The sequence below is a fragment of the Muscardinus avellanarius genome, assembly GCF_963383645.1.
Source record: "Muscardinus avellanarius genome assembly, chromosome: 17".
Lineage (NCBI taxonomy): Eukaryota > Metazoa > Chordata > Mammalia > Rodentia > Gliridae > Muscardinus > Muscardinus avellanarius.
The window spans coordinates 17,190,582-17,216,290 of NC_137803.1; the positions used below are offsets into that span (position 1 = coordinate 17,190,582).

The 25,709-nt window shown below is 46.8% G+C and overlaps 1 protein-coding gene across 1 annotated transcript in view; it reads left to right on the forward strand.

The window, feature by feature from the left end:
• The window catches only part of ALPK2 (alpha kinase 2), a gene marked incomplete at both ends in the record, with an annotated part of 105,977 nt that overhangs the window by 50,283 nt on the left and 29,985 nt on the right, over positions 1-25,709 (forward strand). The window contains 5 exon segments of the mRNA XM_080714677.1: positions 11,545-14,944; positions 17,215-17,362; positions 20,251-20,378; positions 20,477-20,512; positions 24,466-24,740. Coding sequence (XP_080570803.1) covers positions 11,545-14,944; positions 17,215-17,362; positions 20,251-20,378; positions 20,477-20,512; positions 24,466-24,740 — 3,987 coding nt within the window.

A 25,709-nucleotide genomic window follows, 5' to 3' on the forward strand; every position in this document is an offset into this window, starting at 1 on the left:
TAAGGATATATGTTTTGTTGATCAAAAAACTAAACAGCCAGGCGTGGTGATGCATACTTGTAATCCCAGTACTTGGGAGGCTGAGACAGGAGGACCATAGGTTCAAAGCCAGCCTCAGCTTCTTAGCGAGGCTCTCAGCTACTTAGCAAGACCCTGTTTCCAAGAAAAATATAAAAAAAAAGGTCTGGAAGTGTAACCTGGAGGTAGAAAGCCCCTGGGTTTCTTCCCTGGTGCCACAAAAAATAAAAAAGTAAAACAAAACAAAACAAACAAACAAACAAACAAAAAACATGAGCTGGGCATGATGGTGCATGCCTTAAATTCCAGAACTTGAGAGGCTGAGACAGGAGAATCACAGGTTTGAGGCCAGCCTCAGCAGTATAGGGAGCCCCTGTTACAAAATAACAAATAAAAAGGGCTGGGGGTATAGCTCAGAGGTAAAATGCCCCTGGGGTTCAATACCCAGTCCCCCCCCCCAAAAAAAAAGCCAAACTTGAGGATATATGGAATATATCAAGCTCCAGGTCTGTACATCTTCCTTATCTTTTGGTAATGAACACCAGCTACAGGCCACCTACCTAATATTTATATTGATATTCAGATTTTCCAAGTACTGAATACCACACTCACTGTATACTTTGAAGCCCACGCCCAGCAGGCAAAGCATCAGCGTGGTCGCCATGGCAAAGTATTTCCTGTCTCTAAAGTTTACAAGAACTTGCTTTGTACGTGATATCATTGTCAGGGCAGTACGGTAATTGCTACTATGTTGGTTTTGATTTTGCTCACAAGTTCTACAAACTGTCAAGAGAGCTACTGATTTGGAAACACTCTCCTAGAACCTGAGTAGGATTTAATTTTTCCCCTTATTATCCTCACCAAAATCTGCCGTGAGGTTTCAGTCTGGGGGAAGTAAAGTATACCCCGCTCCTCAGGTTCATAGCTGGCAGCAGAGATTCATTCTGAGGCTTCCTGGGCCCTCAGGAGGGGGTCCAAGGGCGTCCCCTAGAATTAGGTACAACATGGTGTTGAAAATGTAAATTTTTTCTCTTTGTTTTGAGTGTGTGTGAGTGTGTGTGTGAGTGTGTGTGTGTGAGTGTGTGTGAGTGTGTGTGAGTGTGTGAGAGTGTGTGTGTGTGTGAGTGTGTGAGTGTGTGAGAGAGTGTGTGTGAGTGAGTGTGTGTGTGTGTGTGTGTGTGTGTGTTTTACCAGGGATTGAATTTAGGACAGAGCCACGCCCCAGCCCTTTTTTGTTTTTTATTTTGAAACCACGTGTAATTAAGTTGCTGAGAGCCTCACTAAGTTGCCGAGGCTCTCCTTGAAAGTGCAACCCGCCTCTCTTAGCCTCCCAAATACTGGGACTACGGGCATGTGCCACCATGCCTGGCTCAAAAATAGAAAATTTCAACTCAAATTTCTAGAAAACAATTAAAAACTTCCTGGAAAAGACTGCAACTTTTCTTGGTTCTTCAGAGCGATCTGCACCCACAAAGGGTTGGCCAGTTGGGAGCCTGTGGCCACTGGTCCTCTGTTCTGTGGCTGTGGTTGTGCTCACTGGCTTGAATTTGGTCTATGAACCCCTAGAGTGGTTTAGAATCAGCATAAGGCCCCAAATGCCCACACAGTGCTGACTCCCCAGAAGATGAGGCACCCTAGGAACAGTGGCCCATGCCTCTAACCCCAGTAATTGGGAGGTTGAGATAGGAGGATTGAAGGCTCGAGGCCAGACTCAGACACTTATTGAGGCCCTCAGCAACTTGGTGAGACCTTGCTTCAAAATGAAATAAAAAATAGCAAGGCATGGTAATCTCAATACTTGGGAGGCCGAGACAGGAGGATCTCAGGTTTGAGACTGGCCTCAGCAACTTGGCTATACCTTGTTTCAACATTAAAAAAATAAAATAAAAGCCGAGTGTGGTGGCTCACGTTTGTAATCCCAGAACTGGGAGGCTGAAACAGGAGAATCGCAGGTTTTCAGACAGCCTCTGCGACTTAGTGAGACCCAAAATAAAGAATAAAAAATAGGGCTGGAGGTGTAGCTCAAAGGTAGAATGTCCCTGGGTTCCATCCTCAGTACTGGAAAAATAAAATAAAATAAAATAAAATAAAATAAAATAAAATAAAATAAAAAAAGGCTAGGAGTATATCTCAGAGATAGATGCCCTTAAGTTCGATTCCTAGTAACACACACACACACACACACACACACACACACACACACACACATACACACACATACATATATACACACATAATAATAATAATAATAATAATAATACTATAATATGGGGCTGGGGTATAATTCAGAGGTAAAAACACCCCCTGGGTTCAATTCCTATAAGTCCCCTCCCCCAACGCGCGCGCACGCGCACACACACACACACACACACACACACACAGAAAAAAGATGAAGTGGGTTTTTTTTTTTTTTTTGTAGTACTGGGGATGTAACCCAGGGGCATTCTACTTCTGAGCAACATCCCCAGCCTGATTTTTTATTCCTTATTTTGAAACAGGGTCTCACTGAGTTGCAGAGGGCCTCACTAAGCAGCTGAGGCTGTCCGCGAACAATGATCCTCCTGTCTCAGCCTCCCGAATGCTGGAATTACAAGCGTGCGCCACCACGCCCAGCAAAGATGAGGTTCTTACTGAGTATAGGAGGGAGGTGCAGAGAACAGCCCACAGTCCAGAGAGCACATCCCACAGCCATCTCTCCTCCAGCCCGAGGTCCCTCCTGTTCCTCATGGCCCACGGCTCATTCTTCTCAGTGTCTGTGTGTCAACATGCTGTGTGTTCTCTTCCCCACCAACTCTCTTAGGTTCTAGAGGAGATGAGATCTATCTAGAAGTCTGTGAAGTCAAAGGAAAATCTAGTTCTAAATGAAGAGTGAGGCTTCAGCCCCATTTTAGGGTTTGTTTATATGGCAACATGTTAGAGAATGCCACAGCTGTTGGGGGCCAAGAGACCCTCTCTAGCCCTCTGAGCTGATGTGGAGGAAACAGACTCAGAGATGCCGGGACTTCTCCAGTGCGACTCTCTGTGTAGCAGCAGGTCCAGGACCAAACATGACTCTTCTGAATCCCAATTCTCTTTTCATCACCTAAGTCCACTTCCTCTTTACTTCCTCATCCAAGTCCTGTTCTCTTTAAGACAGAGTAAAACACCCTGGGCATGGGGCCACACACCTGTTATCTCAGTAATTTGGAGGCTGAGGCAGGGGGAACCCAGGTCTGAGGCCAGCCTCCAACAACTTAGTGAGATTCTTTTTCTAAATAAATAAATAAATGAAGAAAGAGAGAAAGAAAGAGAAAGGAAGAGAAAGGAAGAAAGGAAGGAGGAAAGAAAGAAAGGCTGATGGTATAGTTGAGAGGTAGAAGGTCGCTGGATTGAAATCTGCCCCCCTAAAAAAAAATAAGAGAGTAGAACAAAAACAGTAACTGTAGCAAAAATCCACCTCAGACTATTTAGAAATGTTGAGTGGAATCCACAGGCCCGACTTTCTTTATTTCCCAGCTCACTTTATAGAAACAGGAACTCTCCCTTTCTTTTCTTGGTGAATTCACAGACTCAGGAAAACACAGATGCATGCAGGAAAAGAAAACAGCTACTTTTCTGATCCATTTCCCATAAAACGTGGACACAACACACCCTGTTGCAACAGGTGGTATATGTCTCCCTAACAACAGTCCCCAGCCCCAAGTCCTCAAGTCCTGTATGTTGATGTTATTTTATGCACACAGATTATAGTAAGGTGTGTGAAGGACTTTGGATAGTACCTGCGATGCGTGGAGGGCTCTCTAGGGCCTAGCAACTGGTAGCAGCAATACTACTACTACTAGCTTCACACCCCGTAGGATGCATAATAAACACAGGAAACGCCCGGCGAGCTGGAAACCTGGGGCCCTGTCACTCATACCATGATACCAAGCAAAGACTTCTGCTGCATGCACAGAGCCCCTTAGCCCTAGGGAGAGTACAAGTCATGGAAACCCCATCTTCTCCCAATAAGAGATCAAATCGGTGTTTCACAAGCTCTAATACTTTCCCAAGAAATCAAGGCAGGACTGCAACACCAGCTGGCTGAGGATTTCTTGTCCCCCAGGTGGGAATGGAATGAAGAAGTACCGGTCAGTACCAATGGCAGGGGTGTTGGAAGGGCCCAGAGCTCCGTGTATTATCTGTTATTTTACCATTCAAAGCATTTAAGTGAGACTTTTCCTGAGAAACCAGGGAACTCCTAAAAATAAACTCAAGTTCCTGAAATATTCTAGTTTGCCTTTAAGCTTTCTTTGGCTGAGGACCGGGCTATCTGTTTTCATTTCGCAGCCCCAGGAGGTATGGATTTGGTCTATCAGGTGATCGAATGACACTGCCTGTCGAGAGGGCTCAGCAGATACTCAGGAAAGGTTATTCGTGGGTGAGGCCACAGCAGTCCAGGACAATGGGGGACCAGGAAAGTTCTCACTTAAAGAATCATGAACCACAAGGTAAAATTAAAGAAGTGTAGACACTCATGAAGACCCTCATCCAGATAAGGAGGGGGGGAAAAACATTAAAGAACACCAAGACAAGAAAAAAGGATTTGGTGTAAGAGTTATCCTGCAGCAGCACAGGTCAGCATATGACAGGACGGCCCAGCTGGGCAAAGGCCGAGAGTCTTCGGCGTGTTGGCCCCGGGTGGCTGCATTTGGCCTTTGGAACCTGGCTCTCTTCTTCATGATCCATCTTCTCATATTTCTCCATCCCCCCTCCTGGACTCTACTTCAAGTTCACCTTGCCTTAGCCCTTTTGATCCCTTGGCATTTCTACCAGGCCCTTGAGCTCCCTTCCCACAAGCCACGCCCCTTGTCCTTTGTGACACAGTGCTTCCATCTAATCCCTAAGAAGGGCTGCCTGGCACCTCTGCAGCAGACCTCACAGGCCACCCTCTTCATCCCTCACCGATATATATTTCTTCATTATTCATTAGGAGAATTTTAGCTGCTCTTAACAGAATAACCCAATAATAAGGCTTAACACATAAGGACCTCTGCTGTCCACAAGAGTCTAGGGGTAGAAGGTCTTGCTGTCCTAGCAGCTCCACCATGTCTGCGAGCTCCAGCCTCTTTCTCTGTGTCCTGCCAGTCAGTGTGCTGGCTCTTCCTTCTTGTGCTACTGGCCCCAGGACTGGAGGGCGACAGCTGTAGTATCAGGCACCACATTTTGATTAAAGGAAGAAGGAGGGGTGTTATGGTTTGGATATAGGATGCCCCTTGAAAGAACTCATGTATTGATGTTCAGGAGTGATAGAATCCAATTATGAGAACTCTATTTCATCAGTGGGATAAATCCACCAGCGGATTAATGCATTTACTGGATGGTAACATTGGCAGGTAGGGCCTGAGTAGAGGAGGTAGGTCAAGGAGCTGCGGCTTTATTGACTATCTATACAGCCACAGTCCCCCCTTTTTGTTCTCTCTGCTTCTCACTGCCATGTCCTGAGCTCCACTGATATGACCAGGCCTAACATGAACTGAAACCTCCAGAACTGTAGGCAAATCAATCTTCCTTCGTCCAAGTTGTGGTTGTCAGGTATTTAGGGTTATAGCAGTAAAAATTCTGACTGAAACAAAGGGATAGACAAGGTACCCGGTCAAATCTGTACACACAATGAGCGTGAATGTGTCCCCCAAACGCTCATGTGTTGGAAACTTAATCCCCAGATTCATTTGTTCATGGCATTTGGAGGTAGAGCCTTTGGAAAATAATGGGAATTTGATGAAATCCTGAGGGTGGAGCCTCCTCTAGAAAGCATTGGTGACTTAGTAAGAGGAGGAAGAGACCTGCACCAGCCTTGGGGCTCAGAATGAAATCCCTCTGTACCCCTGAAGCCTTGGGCTAGTGACAAGCTTCCTAAGCTCTGTCTATGTAGAGTCAAAGGCCCTGCACAGCCCACCTGCCCTGAAGGCCTCTGTACAACATCTAGACTCGCTCTGCAAACCCCTGTGTGGACCGTGCATCCCACCCGAGGCCTGGGACACATGGAGTGGTTGTCCTTTCTGCAAAATCCCACCTCTCTGCACAGGGCTGACTTGGTCTGAGAACTTGGCCTCTGCCCTTGCGGTGCCCAGACCCCACTGCACACCACGACATCGGATGGGACCACCACATCCTGCCCACACTTGGGAAGGGTGTGTATCGATCACCCCACAATTCCAGACCACCTCTGGTCTGGATAAACCAGAAAACTTCTCTGCTGTCTGGTGAACTAACCATACAATCTCCGACAAGGACCGGATCCCTTCCAAGCTCCTCCCGCACTGTTACTTATAACTTTGGTGTGTGTGGGGAGGGAGGATTGAGGTGTGAACCCAGGGGCATTCTACTCCTGAACTCTAACACCGGCCCTCCTTGTTTTGAAACACGGTCTTGCTAGGTTACACTGAGGCTCTCCTCAAACATGTAATCCTTCTGTCTCCACCTCCCAAGAAGTAGGATTACAGGTGTGTGCCACCATCCCTGGGCTGTTACTTACATCTTTTACCAGTTACTAATTTTTCTTTTAGTTTTGCAGTACTGAAGATTGAACCCAGGAGTATTCTACCTCCAAAGTAGATCCCCAGCCCATGTATTCTAAGTTTTTATTTTGACATATGGTCTCACTAAGTGGCTGAGGGTCTTGCTAAATTGCTGAGGCTGGCCTTGAACCTGCAATCCTCCTGTCTAAGCCCCCCAAGCACTAGGATTGGGATTGGTGGCATGTGCTACCATGCCTGGCCTAATTCTTTACATTAAACTTTCCTTATATAATCTACTGTGTGGTTTCTATCTCCCAATTGGAGCCAGGTTCTATACCTCATCAGTAACAAAGAGGCAAGAGCATTTTTATTTCAGATCAGATGAGGGGGAAAAAAAAGCCCATAGCTGGGGGCAGGGCTCATTGAGCCCGCTCAGTTTCCTCTTTGCCTTAACATCTACTTTCTTTTGTCAGAGAACAAGGGAATCTAACGTCAGTGAGCGCCTTCTGGGTACCAGGCAGTGTGCCAGGCGTTTAGCAGAGGGTGCTGACGTGCATATGTTTAGCCTTAGAGGAAGAGACAGAGGGTCAGAGAGGCCAAAGAGGTTACCAGCAGTCATGCATGCCATAGTAGATTAAGCTGGGCTGCAAACCCCGGCTGCCAGTCCTTCCAGCCCAACATCATACAGGACGGTGGGCTTTATCCTAGCAGCCCAAACACTGCTTCTTTTCACCCACATGAGAACCGCTTTTCTATATAACAAAGCCTTCTGAGACCCACCACTTGCTTTCTGCCGAGAGTGTCCGAGCAGCAGAAGAACTCTGTTGGAGGTCTTTCATCATGAGTAAGAGATGGACTCCTAAAAGAAAGGTCTGACTCATTGGAAAGGTGTCAGCCTGTGGTTTCCCCATCTCTGCGAGCTGGTTTCTGAATGAGACGAGGCACCTGCTCTTGGAACTGGTGTTATCAGCCTTGGCAAATGGGAACCGGGTTGCTAATGGCCCTACTTCAAGCAAAATCCCATTGGGTTAAAGCGATGACAATCAAAGTTATGGATTTCACATCAGCCCTGAACCAATGCCACGGCGGGTTGCTGGAACCTAACTTCTTTGTGTTCTTGATGCCCCCAGGCACTTAGAACAGTGCCTGGTGTAGTCGATGCTCACTAAATGTTTGTCAGATGGATGAATTTATACTGTCAAGGATTTCCCATGGTCTGGACTATAGGGGGAGGCTTCACTGTAGTATTTTATTTGATTTATATATTTTTCTATGGTGCTGGGAATTGAACCCAGAGGCATTCTACCTCCAAGCTGCACCCTCAGTCCTATCATTTATTTATTTATTGGTTGTTTTTGTTTGGAAGCAGGTTGCTTAGAGTCTTGCTATGTTGATGAGGCTGTCTTCGAACCTGCAATCCTCCTGTCTCAGTCTCCTGAGTACTGGGATTATAAGAATACACTACCACACTCAACTCCACTGTGTTATTTTAAAGTAGGATTTTATTTTATTTTTATTATTATTATTTTTGTGTGGTACTGGGGATTGAATATCCAGGGGCATTCTACCTCCGAGCTACACCCCTAGCCCAATTTTTTAGTCTTGATTTTGAAACAGGATCTCACTGAGTTGCAGAAGGCCTCACTAAGTAGCTGAGACCTCCCAAGTAGGATTTTATTTTATTTTATTTTATTATTATTATTTTTTTTTTTTGGTGGTACTGGGGTTCCTGGAAGCCCTTCTACCTCCGGGCTACACTCCCAGACCTATTTTTTACATTTTCATTTTGGAAACAGGGTCTCCTAAGCCAGCGCGCGCGGCTGGCTTCGAACCTGCGCAATCCTCCTGTCTCTGCCTCCCAAGCGCAGGGATTACAAGCGTGCGCCACCACGCCCGGCAGAATTTTATTTTTAAAGCAAGAGAGGGAAGCCGGGTGTGGGGGCTCACGCTTGTAATCCCAGCATTCGGGAGGCTGAGACCGGAGGATTGCGGTTCATGGACAGCCTCAGCTACTTAGTGAGACCCTGATTCAAAATAAAAAATGAAAAACAGGGCAGGGGTTGTAGGGTTGTAGTTTGGAGGTCGAATGCCCCTGACCTGCCCTCCTCCCCAAAAAATAGAGGGAACATGGGAATACACCACCATTGGATCATGACTATTTTGTAAATTAAGGAATGACACTGTGATAATACAGTCCAGCAATCAAATTAATCCTAATCAGAACTTTCTTGTCCTGTGTTTCACTCCTTCCAGATGTTATAATCTCCTCTAGGTATCAGCCTATTTCTCTGTTGCTATGATAGTCATCAGTAATCAGTGGGTAAGGATGAAGGAACCATCTCAATAGGTATTATAGTAGCCTTTCGAATCAAGCCCTTTGGGAAAAGAATGGCTTGGTGCCTGGCAGAGAACTCTCCACCCGGCAGCTACTCCATCAGTGCCTACTGACGTTGAAGACAGTGTGATGATCACAGACCTTAAAATAAAGAACCGACATAGGTAGTGCAGATTCGGGAAGGATGGAGAGGCCCCAGAGGAGTTGTGGTGTTGTAAGAGGGTGGTCTCCCTATACATCTCAGTCATGACCAGGAAGTTACCCACGCTTTCTGTGCTTAATAATTTGGCACATTTGTGCTAGTGCTCATGTAAAAAAAAAAAAAGTGAACCAAAATAGCAAATGAAAAGAGCACGCTCCACATGTTTTATAGATACGGTGTAGAGAGGAAGAACCATTGGAGAGGTAAAGATTGCTCATCACTATTTTGCAAGGTCTACCGATCTCATTCGTTACTAAACTCAATGATGCTTAAAAAAATCCTTGCTTATCACTTTGCCAAGATTATCTTTTTACGCTTTCTATTTCCCAGCTTAATATGATGAGGAAGAAAAAAAGGATTTAGAAAGAGAATAAATACAACATATTTTTTTTCTTTAGAAACACCAGTTTTTGAACGAGCGGTGCTTCTGGTTAGAAGTCACCTTTAAAATAGGGCTGTCCCAAGCTAGGAGCAAATGAGAGAAAACCCTTACAAACGCGGGTGTCTAATGGGCGGCCTTGGATAGAGCTGCCTCTATCAAGACACATTACATTTCTCTCTCTCTCGGGACATTCTGCCTCTGAACTACTTCCTCAGTCCTGTTTTATTTTTAGTTTGAAACAGGGCTTCACTAAGTTGGAGAGAGCCATGCTAAATTGCTGAGGTGGCCACAAACCTGAGATTCCCCTGTCTCCGTCTCCCAGGTACTGGGATTACGGGTATACACCACCACACCTGGCTACATTCATTTCTTCATTCCTTTGACAAATACTTAGTAAGCACCTACTGTGTGCTAATCTCGGAAACAGGCCTTGAATTTGACATAGAATGGGAGCTCCCTGCACAGGGGCATTTTTCTGTTTTGCATCCCATTGTATGGGAGGCATTTGATATATATATATTCATTCGTTGGACCCATCATGGTCCTAGCCCTCATGGAGTTTGTAGTAAAATTCTTCTTGTGGTCAGTTAAAATCTTATGCCAATAAAATTGGGATTAAAATGAATCTCAGGGTCGCTTAAAAAGAGACTAAGGAGAGAGGGACGACTGGGGAGAAAGGAAAGAGAAAGTGAAGCTGTTGCCTCGCTTCCCACGGGCTGTGGGCACAGAGACCGACCGCAGAGAAAATGGCAAAGGCCGTTCTCACGTGGGATTTATGGAAAGAAGCCTCAGGGCTCTGGGGCTGCCTGCACACATGAGCATCTCAGCCCCGCCCCGTCACAGGCCGGGAGGACACCTCTACTCTTCCCCTGACGCCTCTGTGCCCTGCACATCTGAATCTGACTTTCCAAAGATAGCATTGCTTGCCAGAAAATAGCATTAGCTCTCTTCTCCTTGGCTGGACATCATTTTGTATTGTTTTGGAATCATCGGTGGGCTGAATAGTTCAAGAGACAAGAATGCAGCCAGCGTTTGCTGCACCCCCAACAGTATCCAACACCATCCAGCATCCTGATGAAGCCCTGGTGGGTTCGGGCATTGGACTCGGATTACTTTCTTCAGATATCCCTTCCATCCTTTCTTCCTTCTTCCTTCCTTCCTTCCTTCCTTCCTTCCTTCCTTCCTTCCTTCCTTCCTTCCTTCCTTCCTTCTTTTCCCAACAATTTCAGTAGTCCTGAGACTCCTCCTTCTTGTGAAGGTGGTTGCCTTAGGGCTTCTGTTTTAAAGTCTGAAAAACATACCAGGATTTTAATAATTTTTCTGGAGCCAAAGTTGATTGGCAGTTCAGACAACCAATCGTTTAGCTCCATTGCTTTCTTAGATGCGGGTTCGAAGGACAGGTGTCTCTGTTCTTTTGTAGTAACAGTATTAACTAGCAAGCTGCCACCTTTGGTGGACAAAAATTGTTGCTACTTTGCAAATACTGTCTATTTCATTTGTAACAGTCATATGAAATTCATTTTTTTCTTGAAAGATATGCACAGCTCTTATGATTTATTTGATTAAAATACTTAGCACTTACCAGTCCTTTTCCTCAGAAAGAAAGAAAAAATTTCAGTAAATAAAGAATAACTACTGGGCATGGTGATGCATGCCTATAGTTTCAGTACTTAGGAGACTGAGACAGGAGGATTGCAGGTTTGTGGCCAGCCTCAGCAACTTAGTGAGACCCTGTTTCAAAACAAAAAAATAAAAAGGGGGATGTAGCTCAGAGGTAGAATATCCCTGGGTTCAATCTCTGGAATAACAACATAACAACAACAACAACAACAACAACAACAATAACAATAACATCAACAATAATAATAATAGTCAAGTGGCCTTATGCTTATGATGGTGAACTGGAGCAAAGGTCTCTTGAAACATACAATTGCTTATATTTGCACATGGCCAGAAAGTCTCTAACAGCTAGGATAGTTTGGGGATAATGTTCAGATTTCAGTCATCCCTCTCTCTCTCTTCTCCATCATTACAGTCATCAAGGGTTAACACTCTTGGGACCGCAGTTACATCCTATTGAAGTCTCTCTCAGGAACAACTCTATTAATACCCCTTTTCGTTTTCCTAGGGGCAAATTCAGGAACCAGCCGGGGAGAGAAGCTCCCTCAGCTCAGTGCCAGCTTTCCCCGAGCCTGCCAGGGAGGAGTCTCCATTCACCGGGACCACGACAAATTTCTTCTCTAACTTGGAAGAGATCTCTAAAGAAAATACATCATCGGCTCAATACCTGGAGGGAGAAAGCTATACTCAAGTCCCACAGCAAGATGAAAGGCAAGGTGGAGAAGGCTACACACCTGGCCATCTCTGGGCAGCCCTAGAATGTGAGGAAGTTTCTCCAGAAGCCAGTGATGGAAGTCTGTCCACAGTTGCGCCCTCAGCACACCTGGCCCAGGACACCGGCACTGACGGCGAGGAGCTGGGGTCCCCCTCTATGGCTTCCCCGGAAACCAAAGATGCAGCCCTCACCTTGGGAAATGTGTGCCGTGGGTCAAGGGACGGAGCTGCAGCACCTGTCGTGAAGTGTTTTGAAGCCGGTGGCCAAGGAGCATGTTATGATACCATGGATTCTCTTGTTGGAACACCAGTTGATAAATATTTGCCTCAAGAAGTTTGCCCCATGGACTTCGAGCTGACGGAAGGTCAAAGCAAAGTATGTGATTTATGCTCCCTCGATGACAGGACCCGGGCGGTTCTTTTGCAAACACGAGGTCCCGAGCCTCTGCAGTCCATATGTGGAAGCAGCGAGGAGAGAAACTCTGCCGAGTCCCCTCTGCCTCCCAGTCCTGTCACCTGGAGCAGGTCGCAGGAGGCCAGCGAAGGTGGCCACATGGAGGAAAATCTAGCACAGAGGGACAGCTCCACCCCCGTCTTGTCCTCCAGAGTAGAGGCTGGTCGGGAGAGGCTGAGCTCCCTTGGCTCAGGAGAACGTGCGGAAACGCATCTCTTTTCTTCTGAGGACAGCTCTCTTGTGCATTCTAATGAAGATGACGCAAGCCCCAGGACCAGTGTTCCCATCCCCACAGCCCCCCCAGCCAGCCTTAGCCCAATCCTGCAGCCCCCGCAGGAGAAGCCCACAGCACTGAATGTTCCCGTCACAAGTCCTCAGGGGCCCAAGGAGACCAAGGACACATCAAAAATTGCTGCTGCCACCCAGGTCCACCCAGCCAAGTACTATGCTTCCTCGGTTTCTGGGGAGAGCCCTGCAGAGGACGCTGAGCAGCGGTTACTTGAGACACCGAATGAAAATATCCTTCAATTTCCTTCCGATGTACAGTTGGTTCAGACTCTAAGTGGTTCATCCACTGAAATTACAAAGAAGTCACCTCGCCCAGTTTCCAGTGTTCTAGAAGCCCGTGGCCATGTTTCCCCACACCCTGAGCAGGAGGGTTTGTGTAGCGATTCCCCTCTTCAGGCTGATAACCAGTCTAGAGCAAAGAGCCAGCCCCTGGATGGGATAGACAACGGGCGCCTTGGAGAGGGTTTCCAAGAAAAAGGAAGAGAAACAGAGCAGAAAATCCAGCAGGAGAGCCTGTCCCACCAACGTTCTCTTTCTGGAGATAACTTCCACGGAAGTTTGCCCCCCACATTTGCTGCACAGGAGAAAGTCATTGCTGAGCCCTTGGGGCACTCCCCAGAAAATTCCAGGGAGGCAAGGGAAGGTAGCTCAGAGCTGGGGACCAGTGTCTCCCCGGTGGCCGAAGTGTTTGTGCGAGAAGATGGGCAGATGCTGAGCAGCGCTCCAACTTTCAAAGAAACGCTCCTGGGGGAGTCTGAACAGACCAGACCAGGAAACGGGGAAGCAGACAAGCTGAAGATTATAACCCTAGAGGCTTCTGCTTCTGAAATCGGGCTGCCAAACCAAGAGAGAGATTCTGAGTACAAGCAGGTAGAGGCTGGTTCCATAGTCCCTGACTGGACCTGGGCTCTAGCTGATCTTCAAAAGGCAAATGTTGCTGTGTCCAGCCCAGAGCCCCTGGAAACAGCAGCATCAGCTCACAGCCCCCAGGCTGAGATGTCCCTACCCCTCGCTGACGACAGAGAAACCTGGGAGGGAGAAGCCAGGGCCAGTGATGCTCATCAGAGCGGCCTTTCTGCCCAGGACTCGAGCCAGCCCAGACTTCTGGAGTCCTCTGTAGACCCTGTTGATGAAACAGAATTGTGTGTCCTAGGTCCATTGGCAGAGGCCTCTGAGACTGGAGAGGAAAATGTCAACAAGGCCCAACAAGGTCAGGAGGAGAACCAGCTCCAGGTGGATCACCGTACCTTCTTTAACCAGTTTTTGCCCTTCTCAAACATTCTCGAATCCTCCGTAGACCCCATAGATGAGGCAGGTGCGATGGAGTGCCCCAGCCTGGAGAAACCAGAGCCTTCTGAAGCCACACTGGGAGCCATCAGAGAAGGGAGTCAATTAGCTGATGGAAACTCAGGCCAGAGCATGGAAGTCCAGCCTACCATTGTGCAAGTTCCCTGTTCCCAGGACAGCAGGGCTGCCATTCCAAACAGAAACAGAGTCCACCAAGACCAAGTACAGGGCGAGAGAGAGGAGGCCAAAAAAAGTCAACCCAGCGATGCAAAAGTGGGCGCCTCACCTGCCATTTATCAAGTCCTGGGGCCCGAGGGAGGCAGCCAAGGAATTCCACGTGCTTGCAGCGGGAGCCACGTGCAAGATGACAGTGGCCAAAGCTTAGGGGAGGTGGAACAAAGGGGAAAGGACCAAGCCGAATTGATCTGCCCCCCTCCCCCTCCTTCTGGTTGTCTTGTAATGACAAGCCATGTACCCGTGGGGGTTGAGACTCACAACTCCATAGGCCAGCTTTGTGACAGACCTGAAAACGACGTTGCAAACCATCACTACATCTTTCCAGACCCAGAGGAACGGGGACTCATTGAGAACGGGCGTGGGAAGCGTGTGCCCTCTTCTAGTGATCTTACACACTCGCCTCGCGCTGCGTCTCCTGAAAGAAACAGCACACACTTTCCACGAAGCCCTAGAATTGAGGAACTGAAAATGGAGGAGCCTCAGATTGGGGAAGCTGGTCCTCTAAGCTTAACTGGTTCCCCCCAAATGACTTTGGCTTTCGTTTCAGGAGATGGTGAGTCAGAGAGAGTCTCTGAGGCCCGGCAGGACCCACAGCCGAAGAGATCCACCCTGGGCCGGGAGAAGAGGCCAGAGGAGAAATCCAGCTGTGTGGCCACCCACACTGGCAAATCCCCAGGGGCCCGGCCAGTGGCCAGGTCAGAGGAGGTCAAGAAGAAGCAAGAAACCCCAGGAAGTGGGCATTTAGCTGAGGGTGTGAAAAAGAAAATTCTGTCCAAGGTGGCAGCTCTGAGACTGAGACTGGAAGAGAAAGAAAATGTCAGGAAGAGCTCGAGTCTATTCAAAAAGATCCCGAAGCTTGAAAAATCGTTATCACGCACCGAAGAGAAACAAGACCCCAAAAGGGGGCCCTGCAAGAAGGAAGGAACAGGTGAGGCTCTGGTGCTTCCCATCACTGCTGAAGTCTGGGTAAGACCAGCTGTGATGTTCCTGTGTCCTCCTGAGTCCTTTGCAATTCAGGTGAGTGGCCACCAAGTGGCCACCGACAGGATGGTGTGGCCAAGTCGCCATTGATGCAATGGTGTAGCCAAGAACACAGGCCTCTGGTTCTCAAACTTGAGCAGGCACTGGGATCGCTGGAGGGCTGGTCAAACCCAGATGCCAGACTCCATCCCAGGTCTCTGATCCAGTGTGGGGGGAATTGATGCGTAAGAATCTGCCCTTTTCTACCAAGTTCCCGGTTGAGCCTGGGGAAAGGCCACTGCGAACTGCTGAGTACGGTTGTGGTAGGGGCGTGTGATAGAGGGAGTGTGGTTAAGATGCCTCTCTATTTAAGTATCTTTAAAAAAAACTAATAAAAATAAGAAGAAGCATTAATCAACGTAGATAATTAGGGTAATTAAGTAGAACACACGCTAAGCAGGATTTGTAGAAAGAAAAAATTTGATACAATGTGGGGTTCTTCTTTCTTATTTATTTGTTTGTTTGTTTGTTTTGGTGCTGGAGGTTGAGCCAGGCGTGGTGGCACATGTTTGTAATTCCTGTACTTGGGAGTCTGAGACAGGAGGATCACAGGTTCGCGGCCAACCTCAGCAACTTAGGCCCTCTGCAACTCTGTGAGACCCTGTTTTGAAATAAATGATAAAGCCAGGCATGATGGCACACACCTGTAATCCCTGTGCTTGGGAGACTGAGACAGGAGGATTACAGGTTGGAGGACAGCCTCAGGAAATAGTGAGACTCTCATTAACCTATTGAAACCCTGTTTCCAAATAAGAAATAAAATCAGGCTGCGGGTATAGCTCTAAGATAGAATGCCCCTGGGTTCAATCTCCAGGAAAAATAAAAATAAAACAAAAACGAGGGTGCTAATAATAGAGCTCATCTCAGCATAAAAATGTTCATTTAACCCATTCACTATTTCACTATAGCAGAATTTGAGGCAACCGGAGAAAACACAGATTCCCTATTGAGACTTTTGTCTTGCCTGTAGATCCTGTAATGTTTTTGCATTGATGTGTGTGTGTGTGTGTGTGTGTGTGTGTGTGTGTGTGTGTGTGTGACTGAAATTGTGGAATTGTGGAATTATGGAACTTATAATAAACCAGTACTACATTTCCTGGGTGCTACCAAATTGTTCTTTCTTTCTTTCTTTCTTTCTTTCTTTCTTTCTTTCTTTCTTTCTTTCTTTATTTATTTATTTATTTATTTTTGGTACTAGGGATAGAACCCAAGGGCATATTCTACCTCCTAGCCACACCACCAGTCCTATTTTTTATTGTTTATTTTGAAACAAGGTCTCACTAAGTTTCAGAGGGCCTCACTAAGTAGCTGAGGCTGGCCATCGTAAACCTGCCATCCTCCTGTCTCAGCCTCCCGAATGTTGGGATTACAAGTGTGCTCTACCTTGCCCGGCTCCAAATTGCTCTGCTAGCTGGTCCAGGTCAGCTGTTTTCCTCCTGTTCTAATGTCTATGCTGCCGCCCAGTGGCTGCCCTGGCTAATTACACATTTGCCCAGTGAGCCAAGCTATCAATAAAAAAATTTTTTTTTAAAAAAGAGGTGATATTTACTTCTTTTGTGTGCTGCTAGGGTTAGAACTCAGGGCCTCTCATAGGTGCTAGGGGAGCTCTCTGCCACTGAGCTAACTCCCCAGCCTATGAGGTAATATTTAAAGGGTTTAGTCAGACCTGTGGAATCATTTCCTTTCGGTTTTTATTTCATTTCAGTAGACACCTCTTTTGTAAACGAGATTGATGTCAAATATCGCTCCAGTACACTACGCCGTGTTCAGCAAAGACGACTGTGACTGGGGAGGAAGATGAATTTTCTTTGTTTTGTTTTATGGTCCTAGGGATTGAACCGGGGCATTCTCTTTCTGGTCTTCACCCCAAGCCCTATTTTATTTTTATTTTAAAACAGAGTCTCACTAGGTTAATGAGTCTCACTACTTGCTGAGGCTGTCTTCAAACCTGCAATCCTTCTGTCTCAGCCTCCCAAGTACTCCCAAGATTACAGGCATTGATTTGTTCGGATTCCTGCCGTTTGTGTTTAAACGAGTCACATCTCCTCTCAGATTACCCACTTCCTCACTCATAAACTGGGGATATTCTCGCTGTATCTCAGAATGGTTTCGAGAATCAGATGAGATGTGGCGGGAAAGTCTTTTGCCTGTACTGACCCACAAACCTCTTGCTTCTAGCTCCAGTCTTGCTGAAAAAGATCCAAGCCGAGGTGTTCCCTGACCACTCTGGAAACGTCAGGCTAACCTGCCAGTTTGCAGAGATTCATGAAGATTCTACTATCTGGTGGACAAAGGATTCAGAGTCCATTTTCCAAGTGAAGAGAAGGTGAGCTACTTCACTCCGGTTATTTCTCATCATTGTTGCTTGTTGATCCCAAAAGCAAAATAACAAACCGAAGCCGGTTTCCCATGTCCGCGGCATCCCAGAGTAAGAAGAGAACACAGGTGTCTACACAGGGAACATGGTGGAAGGTTCTCTGCCATCCTTGAGTTCTGTTTCTGGAAGCCTTTTATTAGTTTTTTTTTTTCCTTTCTTTCTCCCTTTCTGGGTCCCTAAGATATTAAAAGGGGGAAACTGAGGAAGAGATGCGGATAAGATTCTTGCCAAGAACACTCGGTGTGGGATTGACCAGACAAATGACACCCTTTGGCAACCAACACCTGTTCAGCTGAACTGATAAACCAGAGCTTTATTCTAAGCATCCCAGAAACAAGCCATCGGGTTCAACAGGAGCCAGTGTAGTTCAAACAACCCTCAGAGACTTACTTCTCCTGAAGGAAGCCTTTATTCAGCTCCTGAGTCGTGGGGGGGTGCTCCTATCCCCTTAATCTTGTCACCAGTAGACTAAAAATGTAAGAAAGTCTTTGAACTGTCCATTTAATTAAATCAAATCGTCCTCCTGGAACATATGTCTGGAAATGATGTCCCAAATTCAACTATGGAAGACTTGAGCTATCGTTTCATTTCTATTAACATTACACTGGAAAATCTAATTAGCTTGTGATTGATATAATAACCACTTGGCCTAAAATGTCACCATTACCCAGTCTGTCTTATGGATGGCTTTAAAAGGGTATTATAATGGAAAAGAAGTAGTTGATTTGTAAATCAAGGAGGTTCCCTAGAGTTTTATTAAAACAAGTACTAATTATTCATTTTAATTATTTTTTGAAGCTGTCAGCCAAGAACAATTAACTACCGTTTTCAGTGTTTTTCACAAGCCAGCTTTGCTATAAGCTCAGAATTGAGATTTTAATTTTCTAGTGCCTCTTAACACTTGAGGTGTGTTTATAAAAACCTAACTCTCCTCTCCGGAGCATGTGTCATTACTAAGCATTTAAGGCCTTTAAATTTATTTATTTATTTATTGTAGTACTGGGGATTGAACTCAAGGGCATTCTACCTCTGAGCTATACCCCCAGCCCTATTTATTATTCTTTATTTTTAAAATATGGTCTCCCTAAATCACAGAGAACTTTACTAAATAGCTGATGCTGGCTGCAAACCTGTGATCCTCCTGTCTCGGCCTCCCACATCCTGGGGTTACAAGCCTGTGCCACCACGCCTGGCTAAGGCCTTTAAATTCTTAGTAATGTTTGCTTTGCTTTTTGTTGGCAGAAGCTTAGTTGAACTCATTTGCTTTCTCCACACTAGCAACTGAGAATGTTTGAAAATCCTAACTTCTCTGTATATTGAGAGATCGTTTGCATTATTTCAGGTGGGTTTTCAAGGATCAGATAATTTCTTCCACCCCTACTTCCCGTCCAGTGTTTCTTATTCACATGTCCCTTGTCTCAGTCAGCATCCTTACTGTTATAATCTAAAACAATTGATCACACACAGCTTAGAAGAAAGAAGATTTATCTGCTCAGTGTTTTTGGAGATTTCAGGGTCTAGTCCATGAAAGGCTGGGGTCTGGGGATCTCAGCGTATGGCAGTGTTGGCAGAGAGAGGGAGAGAGCAGGGGCTCTGCGTCATGTCATGGAGGTTGAAAGAAGGAGAACCAACATGGGGGTTCAAAGACAAAAGCACAACCCTCAGACCACACCCCAGGGACCCACCTTCTCCAGCTAACCCTGTCTCTCTAGGTTACCACCCAGTAAATTCATTATAGTAGACTTATCCACTGATGACAATGCAGCCCTAGTGATTTAATCACACCAACTCTGAACATTAATACGTGAGCTCTTCAGGAGACATTCTCTATCTAAACATAACATCCCTCCATAAAATATGTCATTGTTCACCGGGCATGGTGGCGCACGCTTGTAATCCCTGCACTTGGGAGGCGGCGACAGGAGGATCGCGCTGGTTCGAAGCCAGCCGCGCTGGCTTAAGGGACCCTGTTTCCAAATAAAAATATAAAATAGGTCTGGGAGGGTAGCCTGGAGGTTAGAAGGGTTTCCAGAAACCCCAGTACCACACACACAAAAAGTCATTGTTCTATTATGTTGGTAAGTTTTCTATCACCGTAACGAATTACTTGAGATAATTGATTTCTTAAAAGAAAAGGATTGTGGTGGCTTGCAGTTTGGGAGGATCCAGTCTAAGACTGGGCAGACCCATTGCTTTTGGTCTCTGGTGGGGGTGCTAGGTGGTAATGGTGGGGAGCATGAGGCAGAACAAATTGCACACCTCATGACTAGGGAGCAAAAGAGAAGAGGAAAGGGCTACAGTGTCTTTGGGGGCAGTGACCTAGGGACCTCTCATTTAGGGCCCAGCTCCTAAAGGTGCATAGCCCCTCTTCACAGCACCACTCTGGGGACCAGGCCTTTACCACATATTGTCTATTGTGGTCAGCATTCGTACAGCTATAATCTAAAAGATTGGCTATGTAACTTAGAGGAAAGAAGACTTATTTTCTTAAAGTTTTAGGTTCAGTCCATGTGAGGCCGGGGACCTCAGACCTCAGGGCCTGGCGTCAGGAAGCAGAGTAGGGACAGCACATGGGCTGCGCTCCTCACATCATGGAGGCCGGAGCAAGAGCGAGCCAGGGAAGGAGGAACCACATATAATCTTTAAGGCTGCACCCCCAGAGACCCACACCCTTCAGCCACATCCTACGGACCCAAGCCACACCCAAGATAAATCTATCCCTATGGATTTATCCACCACTGAAATCACAATCCTCATGACTCAAATCATATCACATTAACAAGTGAGCTCTGTTTGAGGATATTTCCTATCTAACTGTAACGGTGTCCCCCATACAGCGCAGGGGACAACTCTGCAGTTTCCTTGGCCATCATTCAAGCCAGTCAGAAGGACCAGGGCCTCTACAGCTGCAGCATCTCGAACAGCTATGGAAAAGTGGCTGCTGAATTTCACCTCACCACAGAAGGTAACCTGAGCTCCTGAGCCTCAGGTGGAAACCCCGGCCCCTCCCACTTGTGCACAGGCCCCCAAACTGAAGCAAGTCTCTTCTTTGTCTTGTTCCAGTTCTCAAACAGCTTTCAAGTCACCAGGGCGCTAAAGGTAAGCCCCGTGACTTGGCCTGTCAGGGGAAATGGGCTGCCCCCTATAGCACAAGGCAGCTCCTGACCTGCATGGTTGAGCACTATTTACAGGGAGTCCCCCAGCCAACAGGGGGAGCACTCAGGGAGGACTGCAGGCACAGGAGAGACCCCGCAGGAGCCCTTTCCACGTGACTGCAAGGGCCAGCCTTCCCCTTATCACTTCACCAGGCTGCACATAACCAGATGCGAATCATTTCTGAAAGAGACTAGGCTGTAGCCAGTGAGGTTGTCGGGAGCAAGTGGAGGAGGGGTCAGATTTGATGTTTTCCTTGAAGCTTCGGACTTTCACTCATCCCTGCCACGCAGGGCTCGGCAGCCTGCCACACGTAAGCAGCTTTGTGTCCTCCCTTCCCTTTCCAGTTTGACTGGCTGGGTCTGGAGTAGAGCCCGGTTTGTTTGCATCTCAATGAAAATGAAAGATGGGGCTTGAGGCTTTCTTTAGGCACACCTGGTGTCAAACAGCTGGACCGCCACGGGGTCAGCTGATGAGTCTTCCACAGCGGCTGGGAGCCCTGCTTGCTTCACGTGTCATCTTAGGGAATTTCACTCGCCTCCCCGCACCCACCCATGCTACCCCTACCTGGTGTGCCAGCGGAGGAGGGAGGCCCTGATCTGTGGGGGTTTCCAGGTCCTGTGGTATAAATACCTTCAGCACGACCAATTTTAAACTATCGAGGTGCTCACAAATCATCGAGCTGAAAAGAAATGCCCAGAATGAGGCGCTAGGAGCCAGAGGGAGCCGGCCGCACCCACCGGTGCAGGTCCCCCTTCCTCATTCCCACAGCCCTCAGCACAGTGCAGGACCCTGGGTCGGTTCTGTGCATTTGTGCACACACATGAGCGTGCGTGCACATGCACACAGACACACACTCACATCTATGATTAAATTGAATTAGAACTTTTATTTTCTCTTTTCGGTACTGCAGATTGAACCCAGATTGAACATTTTATTTCTGAGCTTCAACCCCCACCCCATTTTATTTTTTATTTTGAGACAGTGTTTCACTGAGTTGCTGGGGCTGGCCTCAAAGCTGTGATCCTCCTATTTCAGCCTTCCAAGTACTAGTATTACAGGCATGTATCAGGTGAGGGGTTAGGACCTTGAAGATGTACTGCATTGCTGAGCTTGTGTGTGTGTGTGTGTGTGTGTGTGTGTGTGTGTGTGTGTGTGTGTTTTCTGGGGCATTCTACCTTTGAGCTATATCCTCAGCCCTTTTTATTTTATTATTTGGAAACAGGGTCTTACTAAATCACTAATGCTGGTCTTGAGCCTGCAATCTTCCTGTCTCAGCTTCTCAAGTACTAGAATTACAAGTGTGCACCACCATACCAGGTCCATGTCCTAAATTTAAAAGCCAGCCAGAAATCTCTGTGAAATCAAGACAATATAAGCCATAAAAAATGTACTAAGAGACAAGATGATTGCGAATTTGCAGCCAGCCTCAGAAATTTAGCCAGACCTTAGCAACTTAGTGAGACCCTGTTTCAAAATAAAAACTAAGAAAGGACTGGGGATTTAGCTCAGGGATAAAATGTCCCCCCTGGGCGCCCCTAGCACACACACACACAAAAAAGCAATACTAATATTCAGTACACAAAAAGCAAGAGACTGAGATCTCAGCTTAGATTTGAGCAAGTATTCAAATATCGTGATATTCATCCAGACAATAAACTTACATCCAAGCTCTTCACAAACACATTCAGCATGTACTGGATCTCTGCCACCATTTCAAATCTTTTCCTCATTTCTGTTCCACAAAGGTAAAAACATGTAAAAGAATCATTTTCTTCCTTTTTTTTTTTTTTTTTTTTTTTTTGGTGGTACTGGGGGTGGAACCCTTCTACCTCCAAGCTATACTCTCAGATCTATTTTTATATATTTTATTTGGAAACAGGGTCTCTTAAGCCAGCGCAGCTGGCTTCGAACCTGTGCGATCCTCCTGTCTTTGCCTCCCAAGGGCGGGGATTACAAGCGTGCGCCACCACCCCTGGCCATTTTTTTCCTTTTAAGTCAGAAAACAAAATGGCTTCAGAAGAGCTTGTCTATTTTGTCAGTGTCTTAGCTGCTTGGCCTTCACATCTCAGATACTCTCAAGGACTTAATTAATTTGGATTTGCATAAGCGCATTTCTCCGGGTTTTTACCAGTCAGGAGCAAGACCCTAATAGGAATAAATGCCAGGCAGGCCACCAAGTGGAAATAAGGCCACTGTTAGCACCCAGTGACTCCAGCCACAGAGTTTGGGTCTAGCCCCTGTAGCCATCTCCTGCTCCCAGTCTGGGCCCCGCTGTGACTGGGGAGGTCATACCTGACCTCATTTGACCCTGTACCTTCAGACAGGACAGCTGGAAATTCTTTCAATCACCTTTTTAATTCAGGAGAATATCTCACTAAACATTTTATTTACTTAATTCTAGGAGGAATGAATAATATTTCACAAGTCAGTCTCTAATTAAAAAACTAATAAAACCAAGCTCATGGGAACGCCCCAAATGAATGATGGCCCAAATAAATGCCAAACTAGCCCAACTTAACGATGCTATTACATTTTATGAATATATTCATGGCTCACTTTCCTCTACCTCGCAGCGCCAGGGGCTGTTAGGAGCCACTGGTTTCTCTTCATGGTTAGAATTTAGATTTTGCAACTTCTGAACGTAGCAGAGTCTTGGTGAGGTGTTCTTATCTCCAGATACTCACCTGCACTGCTTGGTTACCTGGTTGGTTGCGACAAGTCTTCTTGGCCCCTGGGGTTCTTGAGGCAGCCTGGCATGAGTCCCAGCAATGGCAGGGTTGGCAAAACTTCAGAGAAAATTCCACCCTCTTTGCAGCCCGAGACTGCAACTGCCACACTCCTGTCTTTCCTAAGATTGCCACAGGTGCTACTGTTACCTGAGTCACTCTTTCCAAAGGAGAAATTGATTTAAACCACAAATGCTCACTGCCACTCCCTCTTTGAAGACACCCCAGGTCTGCCGGGTGGGGTAGTGTACACTTGTAAACCCAGTACTTATGAAGATGAAACAGGAGGATTGCTCATTCAAAGCCAGTTTCAGCAACCCTACGCGGTTTAGAGACCTTTAGCAATGAAGGCAGTATTACTCCCATGGGGACCAAAAATTATACTCTTTTTGCATATAAAGCACAAATATCCACGTGGGACATATGGTGTGTGCGGAGTACATTTGCAGTATTAAAATTTCATAACCAGGCATGATGTCCCATGCCTGTAATCCTAATACTTGGGAGGCTGAGACAGGAGAATCACAGGTTTAAGGTCAACCTCGGCAACTTAGCGAGACCTTCAGCCATTTAGCGAGACATTGTTTCAAAATAAAAAATTTAAAAAGAGAGTGGGGGTATAGCTTGGAGGTAGAACGCCCCTGGGTTCAATTCCTAATATGAAAAAATAATTATTATGGAGTAGTTAGAAAAAATTCTACAAAAGTCTTGTGAGGAAACAATCACACACACACACACACACACACACACACACACACACACACACACACACACAAATGTTAAGACCTGATGCTACCAGATCTGGTTGATGGTCCTTTCTCACTGGTCTGCACCATTACACATCTTTTTTACTTACTTTTAGTTTTCTGCATGGTTCTGTTTTAAGTTCCAGATCTGTCTATATTTTTCCCCCTGGTCTCCTCAGGTGTGTTTTAACTGATCTCCCCAGGCGTGTGGCTCTCTGAGGCCTCAGATGGATCCTCCTACTTCCTCCCCCGATGACCCTTCTCCCCCTCATGACCCCAGCCGGCTCTCCTTGTAGCCATGTCTCTGTTAGCAGTTAAGTGTACCTCTTGGTTGTACAGGTCGACCTAAGCCTTGGCCTTCTGTGGGACACAAGGATCAGGGCTGGGGGATATTCTGTCCAACCAAAGCTATGCTATGTTTTAGGATGTGAAGAGATCGAATTCAGCCAGCTCATCTTCAGAGAGGACTTCCTCAGTGACAGCTACTTCGGGGACCGCCTGCATGGTCAGATTGCCACGGAGGAGCTGCACTTTGGAGAAGGGGTGCATCGCAAAGCCTTCCGCAGCACGGTGATGCAGGGCCTCATGCCCGTCTTCCAGCCTGGCCACGCCTGTGTGCTCAAGGTGCACAACGCCGTGGCCCACGGGACCAGAAACAATGACGAGCTCATCCAGAGGAACTACAAGCTGGCTGCCCAGGTGGGTCCCTCTGCCCAAAGCTGCCCCGTCCAGTGTAAGAGCGACCCACGATAATGTGAGATGAAAATTGGACTCAGAATGAGATGGGAGTGTCTGCAAAAAGATGCTCTTTTCTCTTCTTTCTGGATATAGATTAAGGCTGGATGCTGGGGATCACTTCTCAGTTCTCAGGACTAATATCTGCATGCCATGCCAGCCCGGCCGGGACACAACCAGTCCCTGGAGACACCCTACCTGGGTGTCTGACCTGGGATGTGATCACGTTTGTTCCTAGGGAGCCCCACGAGGTCCCTGGGAACTTGGATCGACTCGACCATAGGATGATATGAAAGGTGGGGGTCTAGGCAACACCAGAGTCCACGATTCCCAAGGATCCCAGTGACAGATTGAAATCGGGGCTGGATTCTGAGTGTGCTGGGTTTGGTTTGTGTGGGGAGGGTGTGTTCCCAGGGACGACATTTGTTTTGTTTTCTGCTCTCCTGAGTTTGGTTCAATGTTAGAGCCTGTAAACTGTGAAGAGAGATTGACCCAAGTCTCTGGCTATGTCCCCGCCTCTCTGTTCCTGAGTTGCAGAACTTGAAGGAGACAGAAAGAGAGAGAGAGAGAGAGGGAGAGAGGAGGGGAGGCGGAGCCTTAGCTCCCCCTTACCTCCCCATCCTGACCCCATCTTGACCTGTGTGGTTCATGTTTAACACCAACACTGGCAAGGCTGTCGGAAGATTTGGGTCTAGCTCTTTTACAAATAATATGCCCTTTTTTTAAAAAACTTATAAAATTATTAGGTTGCACTTAGCTGAGCCCTTGAGGACTGCTGCACATTAACCATGACACTTCAGACGTGGTGCTATTAAGGGAGACTGTGTGCTTATGAGGGCGGCTGCTCTTCTCTGAACATAGGATTTCTCCCTTTATATTCCTTTCTGCTCCGAATCCACCTCCTGCCCTGCTTTTTAAAAATTTTCCTCACCG